The sequence below is a fragment of the Oryzias melastigma genome, linkage group LG4 (assembly GCF_002922805.2).
Source record: "Oryzias melastigma strain HK-1 linkage group LG4, ASM292280v2, whole genome shotgun sequence".
NCBI lineage: Eukaryota > Metazoa > Chordata > Actinopteri > Beloniformes > Adrianichthyidae > Oryzias > Oryzias melastigma.
The window spans coordinates 7,700,167-7,712,791 of NC_050515.1; the positions used below are offsets into that span (position 1 = coordinate 7,700,167).

General features: G+C 36.9%; 1 protein-coding gene across 1 annotated transcript; it reads left to right on the forward strand.

Annotated features, from left to right (window-relative positions):
* Window positions 1-380: 380 nt before the first annotated feature.
* Window positions 381-10,345, forward strand: dmap1 (DNA methyltransferase 1 associated protein 1). Its single transcript, XM_024279305.2, has 10 exons — window positions 381-828; window positions 1,022-1,113; window positions 2,611-2,806; window positions 2,888-3,046; window positions 4,207-4,374; window positions 4,471-4,656; window positions 6,784-6,855; window positions 7,422-7,494; window positions 8,442-8,806; window positions 9,661-10,345. Exons 1-10 carry the CDS (start codon window positions 733-735, stop codon window positions 9,718-9,720), a joined length of 1,467 nt encoding a protein of 488 aa, XP_024135073.1. The 5' UTR covers window positions 381-732; the 3' UTR covers window positions 9,721-10,345.
* The last annotated feature ends 2,280 nt before the right edge of the window (window positions 10,346-12,625 follow it).

Consider the following 12,625-nt stretch of genomic DNA (forward strand, 5'->3'; position numbering starts at 1 on the left):
TTTCTATGCTTTATTATATTGCTGTGTGTTATTGACATCATTTAACTCAAATTAAACTCAATAAACAATAAAATAAACTCGAAATAAAGGCAATTTGTAAAAGGGAAATATCTAAAAAGCAGTTATAATTAAAGTTGCATTAGTCAAGTAATTATTCCTGTTAAAAAAACAAAACGTATAGTTTTGATATTAACTTGAATTAAGGGAAATCTGGATATAGTGCAACAATTTTATAAATTAAAATGTACAAAAGCAATATTATATTGTAGCGCATCCACAGTTACAAAACTTACTTTGCATATTTTAAGAAATTGATATTTATCGGTCTTAGAAACAGTATTGTTAATGTTATGCGTCGCCACACCTCTAGGGGGCGACTGTCAAATTATTGAGCAAGTGGAGACTGAATGGAGCGACTCTAGACCGGAAGTTGTGAATTACCTTTTAGCTAACCGTTGTCCGGTCTTTATTAGAAAACTAGTTAATTCTCTCTGTTATTACGCTAAGTGTTTTGTATTCTGAGATTATGTGTTACGTTTATTAAGAAGTAAGAATGTATTATCAAGCTATTGTGTAGTATTTGGTATAAGAGTTGCTAGCGATACGATGTGGTAGCGTTAGCATTTAGCTAAAATCGCTCAACGGGATCGTGCAGTGAATGGAGGGGCGCGCTTAAATGCATTTGTTCGTACTGACAGGTTGAATAGCATATAAAACAAACGGAATAAAAACATGGCTACTGGTGCTGATGTTAGGGATATTCTGGAGCTGGGCGGAGGAGAAAATGACGGTCCTATCAGCAAGAAAGACCTCATCAACTCAGATAAGGTAGAAACCGTATCCTAATATTTTTAACATTTCCTCTTACATTATTCTGTGATGTTTATATGTAGCATTTAAATTATGCTAAGGCGTAAGCTAAAGGTGTTTTGTCTTGTATTGACTGAGTGGTCTTGAGAATAAATTGACACATTTTGTTATTGACCTGTAATAATAACGTGTTTTTCCTCTTTTCTTATAGAAAAAAACAAAGAAGGCAGCAGAAACATTGACCTTCAAGAGGCCAGAGGGAATGCACAGAGAGGTCTACGCTCTTCTCTATTCGGACAAGAAGTGAGTTTTATTTTATTACATTTATGTTTGTATGTATGCCTGTGTAAAAGAGGGCTTGTATAAAAACACTGTGTACAATTACACAAAGTTGAGTTTTCCCTATTGTTTCTTTAAATCCACAACTTTTCTTTTACTATACAATCATATTATACTTGACCTTTTTACCATACAGCAAGAGACCTCATGGGAACAAATATCACTTTAAAATTTAAATATATCTGAAAACATTCAGACCATTTATTGACTGTTAGATGTAACTATAAATCATCAGCTTGCCAGTGATATTTTAGGAACTATTACCGGCTATGACTGTAAACAGAAGCTTCCCAGTGCCAAGAATCTATTAGGAACAAGTATCTATGTCAAAAGTATAGTGTATCTGAACAATCGGAATAATATCGTGTTTTTTTTTTTTTTTTTTCTTTAAGAATCAGTGTGATACCGATTAAGTATAATCATGCAAATATCGGCCAATACGGATACTGGCACTAATATATCGCCTATCCCTAAATATAATGTTAAATCAGTCGAACTTTTAAAAATTTACAAATAAACTAGTATAAATTTAGCATTTTATGGTTAGTTTTTTTTATCATTTTGTTTTCTTGCAATTAACTTTTATACTAAAATAATAGTTTTGATGTGTCTTTTTTAAATCTATCATTAGTTACAGTTTGGTAAGGCATCTTTAGTTGCGTTTTCCTTAACTCTGAAATTTTACAAATTGGATTTTTGATAATAAAGTTCCTAAATGGAAACACCACAATTAAAAAAAAAAACCTTGCATTTATCGGAATAAAGTTTATTGCACTTAGAGGAGATGGTTTTTCGGGCGTAGATATTTTTTGCAAAACTGTAATGGAAACACTTTTTGAATGAAATGCGTTTCTTAGTATGAGGTTTCTGTCCTGAGCGCTACAGCGGGCGCCACGAGAGATCCCTCAGCTTCAAAGCTCATTATAAGTTGCGTATCGTACAGAATCGTACAGCTCCTCCATAAAATCACCAACCAAGATTTCAGTAGCCGCACTTTTGCGTCTTGCAGCCTTAATAAGATCCAGACGTCTCCTTTGAGGATGAGCGTGAGTGCCGTGACAGAAAGTTGAATTTCAATAACATTTTGCACAAATGTGTAATGGAAACGCAGCTAATGGAAATTCATGCTAATCCTATCCTGTATTTTCTTTTTTTTTTTTTTTTTTTTTTAGAAAGTTTTCATTTCAATATCTTTAAATATTTCTCAGTAATTCAATCTACAACTTTTTTTTAAATGAAACATGCACACCAAAAAACAAACCTTAATCTCGTTAAATAAACAAGATGTATTTGTATTTGGTTCTGCATGAGTTGTTGGTCAGTAATGTTACTTTAACTTGACTTTAAGAAGCTTTAGTTAAATGTTGGGCTACATAAAGTAAATGAGGGAACAACTTTGATTGGAAGAACTTTTCCTGTAGAAAGTCTTCAGTACCTAAAGATTTTGCTGTTCGTCCACAGAGATGCCCCCCCTCTGCTGCCCAGTGATACAACTCAAGGCTACAGAACTGTCAAAGCCAAACTCGGCTGTAAAAAGGTTCGACCCTGGAAATGGATGCCTTTCACAAATCCCGCTCGAAGAGATGGAGCCATTTTCCACCACTGGAGACGAGTGGCAGAAGAGGGAAAGGACTACCCATTTGCTCGCTTCAACAAGGTACGGTTGGAAAAGCCTCTAAATTGAAGTTTCCCTTTGATATTCTTCCTGGGGTATTTATTTGAGTATCTGTGTTTTTAGACGGTGCAAGTACCAGTGTACTCGGAGCAGGAGTATCAGATGTATCTCCACGATGATGGTTGGACTAAAGCAGAGACGGACCATCTCTTTGACCTCTGCAAGCGATTTGACCTTCGATTTGTGGTGGTTCACGATCGCTATGACTACCAGCAGTACAGAGTAAGGTCCCAATCTCTCACCCCTCTGAAAACAAAAAAACAAGAGAAATCGCTTTAGTTAAACATAGGGAAGTTTGTAGTTCTGGCAGTTAAACAATTACTTTAATAGTCGAATAAAAGTATTTTTTCAGATTAGTCGACTAATCATGTCATGAGCAAACTGGATGTAAAGCACACATCTTAACCGTCAATAGATTTAAACAAACTAAAAACTAGATACAGTATATAACATTACCTGCGATGATGCTAGTGTGAATGCTGTAAGCTGAATTTGGCCGCTGAAGATGCTGAAATTGATAGCTGACAATGCTAAAGCTGAAAACACTCAAGCTGATAGCTGAAAACGCTGCTTGTGATAGCTGAAAACACTGAAGCTGATAGCTGAAAACGCTGAAGCTGATAGCTAAAAACACTGAAGCTGATAGCTAAAAACACTGAAGCTGATAGCTGAAAACGCTGAAGCTGATAGCTGAAATCGCTGAAGCTTATAGCTAAAAACACTGAAGCTGATAGCTGAAAACGCTGAAGCTGATAGCTGAAATTGCTGCTGGTGATAGAAAAAAACAATTAAGCTGATAGCTGAAAACGCTGAATCTGATAGCTGAAAACACTGAAGCTGAAAACGCTGAAGCTGATAGCTGAAAACGCTGAAGCTGATAGCTGAAAACGCTGAAGCTGATAGCTGAAAACACTGAAGTTGATAGCTGAAAAAACTGAAGCTGATAGCTGAAAACGCTGAAGCTGATAACTGAAATCGCTGCAGATGATAGAAGAAAACAATGAAGCTGATAGCTGAAAACGCTGAAGCTGAAAACGCTGAAGCTGATAACCAACTAAAATATTAGCTAAATGCCAAATTAGCCTAAAAAAAACTGAAAAAAGCCAAGTTAGCTTAAACAGCTAGCATGTAGCTGAAATATTAGCTAAACTCCAAAATAGCCAAAAACAAACTTTAATAAATGCCAAAATAGTCCAAAAATCTAGCAGAATGCCATTATAACTTTAAACTTATAACTTTAAACTTGACTACACTCTAACTCCATATAATGTAAAGTCATGACTAACCGACTATTAAATTAGTCATCGACTATTTTAATAGACGGTTAGTTGACTAATCGTTGCAGTCCTAGTTTGTGGCAACTTTTCTGTTTTGTTTTACAGAAACGCTCCGTGGAAGACTTGAAGGAGCGATATTACAGTATCTGCGGCAAGCTGACCAAAGTTCGGGCAGCGTCTGGGACAGAGCCTAAAATCTACATTTTTGATGCTGCTCACGAGAGAAGACGTAAGGAGCAGCTTGATAAGCTCTTTAACCGCACGCCTGAACAAGTGAGTCACTGTTAGAAGTTTTCACAACCCTCAATAATCACAAAGCAGTCATTGCTGCTCGGTGTTCACTTTGCACCTCTCCTGTTTTTCCTGCAGGTGGCAGAAGAGGAGTATCTTATTCAGGAGCTGAGGAAGATTGAAAATAGGAAGAAAGAGCGCGAGAAAAAGGCTCAAGATCTGCAGAAACTCATCAAAGCAGCTGACACAACTACGGAATTGAGACGAGCTGAAAAGAGAGTTTCTAAAAAGAAGATTCCACAGAAAAGAGAAACGGAAAAACCGGTACGTGATTCAACCAGACACAGATTACCATTTAAATCAGGGATCTGTAACCTGCAGCTCCAGACTCTTTTACCCCTCCATTGTGGCTCTTTGGTTAAATTTATAATGTCAAAAAATCTTTTTTTAAGTAAATATAAAGGAAAAAGTAAGAAAGTAGTAAAGAAAATGAACTTAAACTTAATTTCAACTCATTCACAAACAGTATAAATCATGTAATGAGGATTCTAGCAATGACAGCCGTTATTCTCCATCAGTCCTTTGTAGTTTATCAGCATCATACTGACACATTTGGACTGAATTTCAATGCGGGTCAGCAACCTTTGACAGTAAAAGGGCCTTTTGGGCTTATTTGCCACTGATCAAAACCTTTACCCTTTAAGAAAACGTAAAACCACTTTGCATTCCTTACATCTTTTATTATAATAAATATGAATTATTTTTCTGTTTTGGCATGAATGACAACAGAAATATAAGGCAAAAGTAGCTTTTTTTCAAAATGTGTTTTTTTTTTTTTTTTTTTCTTTACTTCTGACAGAATTTCATATGATTTCCTTTCAAAATAAAATACACCCTATACTAAACAAGATCTTCAAAGTGTGACTCTGGACAGCTGCTAACTACTGTTGGGCAGCATAAGATAAAGTGAGCTTTAAACCCATAAAAGATCAAACTTTTTGGTAAAAAAAAAAAAAGTTAAGAAGTTCAGTTAAAACAGGACGTCTTCAGGACGGCAGGGATGTAAAAATCTTGACATAGTTAATCTTCTAGATGCACCTCAGTCATATATTAATAAGCTTAACTAATCTAAGTTAATTCAGTGCTAATTTAATAACTCTTACTTTGATGGAAAAAAATAGATTTTTGTTATTTCTATAGCCAGAGAGACAATATGAAGGGATAACAGAGCCTGATTTAGAACTTTATTTATCAAAGAAAATCAATGTATTGTCAGTAATAACCAAAATTAAAGCTACGTTAAATAATAATCCACTGTATTATAAAGCAGAGTTTCTATTTTTCAACAAATTGAAGGATTTGAAGTGCGGCTCGTGGTTTTAATATATGGTAGGGGTAATTATATTAGCTCTGATTTAGTTTTTGTTGGTTATATTTATGAATTTCAGGGTTCCTGCTGGGTCCTAAAACGTCTTAAAAGCCTTGAACTTGAAAATTTGGAAACAAGGAATTAAAGAGCATTAAAAAGTATTAATTTGGGAAATCTTGGTCTTAAAAATTGTGCAATTTAAAAGTTTTTCCGTGTGACTTTCCTGGACTAAAGATTATTTTTTTAAGACGAATATGTGAGTGAGGTTTCACTGCACAAAAATGTGAGAAATGAGGAATATATAGTGTAGTAATTGTATTTTAATTACTGAAATTTGAACAATAATTCATTATATTACTCATTTATTGACAAGTAATTGTTCTGAAATTCAAGGATCTAGTTTTTTCTTTGTCCATAGAGCTGAGAAATGGGTTGAGAAATTGGTCTAATTTTTCATATGCAAGGTCTTAAAAAGTCTTAAGTTTAACTTGAAGAAACGTGGAGGAACCCTAGAATTTGTGGTTGAAATGCACCAGAAACAGTCAAATTAACATTTTTTTTTTAAATCATTGATAACTTCACATTTCCTTCTGCATTTGCTGCATCGACATGTGATGTTTGATGACTTTTATTTTGAAAGGAGATCACACAAAGGTCCATCAAAAGTGATAAACTGTCATATTTAAAAAAAATCTATTTTCTCTTAATGTTTGTTTTATTTATAGACAAAAAACAGTAGTTTTCTTTAAATGTATCATGCTCAGCAGCAAAAGCATAAATATAAATCATTATCTTATTTTTCTAAAGGGTCAGTGAAGACTTTGCTGCTGGTCTTGGTTGGTGAGAAATGGACCCGAATGGTTCTTTAAGTGTTGAAGGTTGCAGACTCCTGATCTAAACCAATGATGTCTATGACACAAATGTTTATTGTAAAGCTAAAAGTAGACACTGTCACCTGTTTTTTCACCTCTTTTTCTGTGTGGAAATGAGTTTTAAATTATATCATGTTGTTTTTTTTGATAAAACTGCTCCTTAAAACTTTGTAATTTCTGCTGAATCTGCTGTTTTTTGTTCTTCTTTAGGCGGTTCCAGAGACCGCAGGTATCAAGTTCCCCGACTTTAAATCAGCTGGTGTCACCCTGCGCAGTCAGAGGGTGAGTAGAGCTTCTTACTGTTGCTACGACTACAAAATTCGCCACATTTTGCATATCTTTTGCTGTTTAATCTAAAAAAAAAAAAAACTAAAATCTGTGTTAGTCTGAATTAATTCTATTAGTTTAGTTGAATTGATGTTCAAGCAATAAAAAAAATCCACATTTTTAAATCAACACATCCATTGGTATTAACTTTAGATAAATGAATGCTTGATGCTTCACCTGATATATGTGAGCAAGAGCACTTAAGGCTTCCATTTCTTATCATCATTGTTATGATTAATTCAGCTGCTGACCAGCTAATATCTGTGAAACCAGCAGGAAGACTCCGATTCATCTTGAAGACTGATGAGGGCGGCTGCTCTCTATGGAAAGAGCATTAGCACAGCTAAAGAAGTGGAGAGCCGCTCTTGCTAATCAGTCAGAAAGAGTTCAGTGGATAAAGACGTTTTGATCTGGACCAGTGAAGTGCATTTCATATGAGTTAAAACTCCAGAGGTGGAGCTGTTTATCCTCGTAGCCGCGACGCCTCAAACCGCCGCCGTCTGTCTGTGTGTGTTCTGTAGATGAAACTGCCCAGCTCAGTTGGCCAGAAAAAAATCAAGGCTATCGAGCAGATCCTGGTGGAGCAAGGAGTGGGTAAGAAACATTTGCAGCGCGCTCACATTTACTTTCACATTTATACATTTTCTGTGCAGCAAACCGTGAGCTGGGTTTAGGAAGAAAGTTAAAGTTAGTTCAGCTTTATCAAAGATGAGCTGAACTCAGACATTTACAGTTTTTTAAACGGGTAGCCGAGGAGAAATGTGTGGAAATCCATCCACCTGAGGGTTTATAAATCAGGATATAACAAAAAAACATCTGGTTCTTCATAGGTATTTAAAATGAAATTATTACAGTAATTTCTCGTATATTTCCTCTTGATTTATGTTCTGTTATTCACTTAAAGAGGATATTTTTTTTATTTTTATGGTGATGTTTTTTCATTAGAAATATTTATTGATTTGTATCTCATTAACAAAATGAACAAATACAAATTCTCTTTTGATAAAAATGGCAATCTCCAGTCCAATGTATCATAAAAAGGGTTCCCACTTCTTTGCAAAAGTGTTCAACAGATCAAATAATCAAGAGAGCTTTCGTTAATTGATATTAACCATTTTAATGAAGCAAATAACAGTAATTTAAAGTAATTCAGCATATCAGTGATGCTAATCTTATACATGATCCACTTTAGCAAAAGATAGTTGTGTTTACACCATAGTTTTGCACAAAAACTATCAGTGTCTCGTAAAGTCCAGTTTATTTATTTTCAAAAGATTAATTATAAAGAACAAACAGATTTTAGACAACAAACTGTTTGTGTCCTCACATAAATATCATCAAATGTTTGCTTATAAACATGAATTATATTTTTCTGTGATCACTTCTTATTTTACTATATTTATTTAATTCTTTTTTTATGAATAAAAACATGTATGTAACTTAGTTTTGCAAGAACTGCAGTTTTTTGAGAGTCAAAACAGTTTTTTATGTAATGTATTTATTTACTACAGTAAATTTTCTTTGTGTTTTCTTGAACCCAGACCTGAACCCGATGCCCACAGAGGAGATCGTTCAAATGTTCAACGAGCTCCGCAGTGACCTGGTGCTGCTGTACGAGCTGAAACAAGCTCACAGCAACTGTGAGTACGAGCAGCAGATGCTCCGCCACCGGTACGAGGCGCTCCTGAAGGCCGGCAGCGGGGCCGGCAGCGGGGCCGGCTGCGGCGGACTCGCCGTGGTGGGACCGAGCGCCGCGTCGCAGGGCGTGGAACTCAACATCCTGAACAGCAACGCGTCGTCCACGCCGGGGCCCGACCCTCAGTCGTGGCTCAGCGCAGACGACATCAAGGTGGAAGCCAAGGAGCAGATCATTGATGTTGTCGGAGCTCCGCTCACTCCGAACTCCGTGAGTCTACAAACGTTTACAAATGTACTTCTGGGTATTTTTAGGATTTAAGAAGTTGGATCCAATTTCTCTTAATTTGTCTCACTAATTGCTAATAAGTGTAGCATTATTATTAAGAGTTCAGTGAGTTTGTTTAGAATTGACCTTTAAATTTGCATCACTGAGTATAAATGAGAATGCTTGTATTCCAAACAGGAAGTTCCCGTCGCTCCTAAAACGCTGGAATCCCATAGACTTCCGTAGAGAAATAAACAACTATTACAGTTATTCTATCTGTCAGAATTCCTGTTCTCGCGCTGCTACTTTTTTAACGTTATTGATAATCCTTTTTTTTTTTTTAGCACAAGTTGTAAACTAAACAATCAGATGCCTGAATAAAAGTATTGGTCTCCCGTTGACGCATTTTATCGACAGGTTTCCCGCGGAACGGATGTGGTCCAACAAGCTCACTCCTGATTGGCCAAAGTCGATGGCATTAGAAAGTAGACTCAGACCGACTTGGACCAATCACTGCTCACTGGTGATATCTGGCTCCAACATGGCACAAAAATGGCGACTGAAGTGACTTCATTTGGTTGGAGCCAGAAGGAAACCGTTTTCCATCTGTGACGTCACATTCACTCGCTCCAGTTCTCCTATACAGTCAGTGATGAGCATCTGTTTTTTTTTTTTACGGCCGCTTGTTGGAACTCCTCGCTATTGTTTTTTGTTTGTAGATCAGGTTGAAGGCTTTCCCTGAGCGTCAGTGTGCTGCTCTGGTTCAAATACATGGGACAGGTCGTCCACCTCCGTGACTGGACAGCCGCCGCACCTCCACATACGCCAGCTTGACCGTCTCGTGTCTTTCATTCCAGCGGAAACGCAGAGAATCGGCATCCAGCTCATCGTCTGTGAAGAAAGCAAAGAAGCCTTAATGAGACGGTCTGAAGGACGTGGAGGAGATGACCGGGGAGAGTTATGGTCGGCCAACACGGACACAACTGAACCGGACACTATATTACTGTCTATTTACACAGAAGCAACTGTGTCTGCGCACACACACACACACAGACCTACACCTCACTTACTAACTAGATCTCTCCAAACCCTCTCCATCTGGCTGTGACAAAGCCAACGACTGAGTGACATTTCATTCCATTACTGCTCGTCTCCCTTCCTCCACCACTGGTTGGCCTGAGATGAGGCAAGTGCAACTGTAAATTGCCAGCCTGAGCTAATCGGGACATCGAGAAGAAGGTGGGAATGACTGGGTAATTGAAATGAATTGGAATGACAGAAGAGTCGGGGAGCGGGTGGACCTGCAGCCAAAATGCTCATTTGAGCGCTCTAAGGGTTGTGATTGTTTGGGGTTTTCCTGTGTAGCCTCATCATACTGTAGTGTTTACTGGAGATGTTTTGATATTAGCCCGCAGAGGCGGCGGCCGCCTCCACCCGCTGCCCTTCCTTCACATTCACCTCTGAGGAACGGCTTGATTTTTCTCTCAGGTGACATTGAAAATCCAACAGCTCGTTGTTGAATAAACCTTTTTGTTTTTTCTAGCTGCTGTTCTGGTGTTTCCTTCTCCGGCGGTTTTGACTCGTGGGTAATTGGTGCTGAACACACATTTGTTGGGAAATTTGTAGGATCACGACATTCTTACCTTACCTGTCATCCAAGTTAAGTGACAACTAATGACTTCATTAATATGATAATTAAGCACAGCAACTGAAACTTCATTAGGTTCCCCTCATAATATTGCTAATTGCATGTCAATTATAGCAGTTAGCCCACTTAGACATTAATTTCTATGCAAATTTTACAGTTTGCCAGATGAAAGGAGCGCTGGTGTCTGTGTGTGCACAGTTTAATGCTACTGCGGGAACTTTAGACAAATTAATTTAGCTATTCAAATGTTTGTTTGAAGAAATGTGGCCTTTCCGGCTCATTTTTGTGGAAATTTCAGTTTTGTTCAAATGACTTAAAAGTGTTCTCATAGCCTGAAGACGTCAATCCTCTGTGTGACAGTTTTCAAACAGAAGATATTAAATGATTTATATTAAAAATCATACAGAGTGTTGTGATAAATAGATTGTTAGCCGCATGAATTTCCTTACTAACCCTTTATTTAGAACTTCTGATTGTCTATTGGTCATCAATTAGGATCTAAAAACAAAAACGACACATTTTCAAGAACCGTTTCCTCTGACAAACGATTTAAAACTATTGGTTCCGTGTTTGTAAATGTGCTTTTTAGATGAAAACTTGTCTTGAAATATACGAAAAAATAAATAAAAGTAAAAAAATCTGGTGCGCACCTGTTAGCATCTGGTGGGCACCTGTCAGTATCTAGTGCGCAACTGTTTGTATCTGAAGAGAACCTCTTAGTATCTGGTGAGCACCTGTTAGTATCTGGTATATACCTGTTGGTATCTGGTGAGCACCTGTTAGTATCTGGTATATACCTCATAGTATCTGGTGAGCACCTGTTAGTATCTGGTGAGCACCTGATAGTATCTGGTGTGTACCTATTGGTATCTGATGAGCACCAGTTATTATTTGGTGCGAAGCTGTCATCAACCAGAAACTTTTTTTTCCCCCCCAGATGTTCCCTTAGGGCACACATCAGTCTCAAGGCCCAGGGGCCGGATCCGGCCCTCCAGGAAATTATATTCCCTCCTCTAGATAATTTGGTTTTATTGTTTTTAATGGCTCGATTTTATCTTTTGCTTATTTCTAACTTGTATAATTTTGACAAAATATATTTTCATGGAGGGTCAAATATTGAAAGTTATTGAAGGTTAAAGTTGATATTTTCTGGAAAATTATTCCTGCTGACTTTTTTTTCATAGTAATGTTAAAAAGTTATGTTTTTAAAGTTACTAAAAATTATTTTTAGTGTTCAATAAATGTTTAATCTGTTCGGCCCACAACCTAAGGAGTGTTTTGGATTTTAGCCCCTTGTTGGATTGAGTTTGACACCCCTGTCTCACGGGGCTCTGTAGAATTTGATGCAATTTTATTTATAGGTTGGACAACGAACTGTAAAGTGTTTCTTTTAGGACTTTTTTTTCTTTTCTCTAATATAAATGTCAGTCAAAATTTTCACGGGTTTGTTAAAGTGGTTCATATTGTTTTATAATTTCCATTATTTTAGCTTGAATTGTTTTTTTTAACCCTCAGTGCAACAAATATAGCATAATTTACTTTTTCTCCATTTCTAAAAAAAACTGAAAAAAATGGCTAAATTAGCCAAAACAGCTAGCATGTAGCTGAAATATTAGCTAAACTCCAAAATAGTCCAAAAAGCTAGCAGAATGCCAATTTTTTAAAACTTTGAAATCATAACTTTTTAACATAAATATGACTAATAAAAAGACAGGAATATTATTCCAGAATAAAACAGCTTAAAACTTAAATAATTTTTAATATTTTACTTTCCATAAAAAATATATTTTGTCATATTTACACAAGTTAAAAATGAGCGCAAGATAACATTAATAACAATAAAATAAAATGCTCTGGAGGGCCGGATCCGGCCCCCGGGCCTCGACTTTAACACACGTGGTCCAGACTAACAGATTCCCGTCAAACTGATCTTTAGTTACCGCAGGTTTCCGTGGAAGGCCCCGCCTTCCTTTTGCAGGCCGTTTGACTGAGACAGAAAAAAAAGTGGGAGCAGGAAAAAGTAAACATGAGCGAAATGGATTCTCTGTGTCTATATTTCATGTTGGAAATTGGCTCATAAATCCCGAGGTTTGATCTATGGAGCCCGTCGTTGCCTGAAAAAACCTCCGTAAATGTGTAATTTCTCCCTTGACAGAACACAGCCGAAAGGCGAT

Excerpts from the sequence above, each read along its gene's own strand:
- dmap1 (XM_024279305.2), top strand. The coding sequence starts at position 733 with ATGGCTACTGGTGCTGATGTTAGGGATATTCTGGAGCTGGGCGGAGGA. Across the intron at positions 829-1,021 it reads ACCTCATCAACTCAGATAAG|AAAAAAACAAAGAAGGCAGC; the intron begins GTAGAAACCGTA and ends CTTTTCTTATAG. Across the intron at positions 2,807-2,887 it reads CATTTGCTCGCTTCAACAAG|ACGGTGCAAGTACCAGTGTA; the intron begins GTACGGTTGGAA and ends CTGTGTTTTTAG.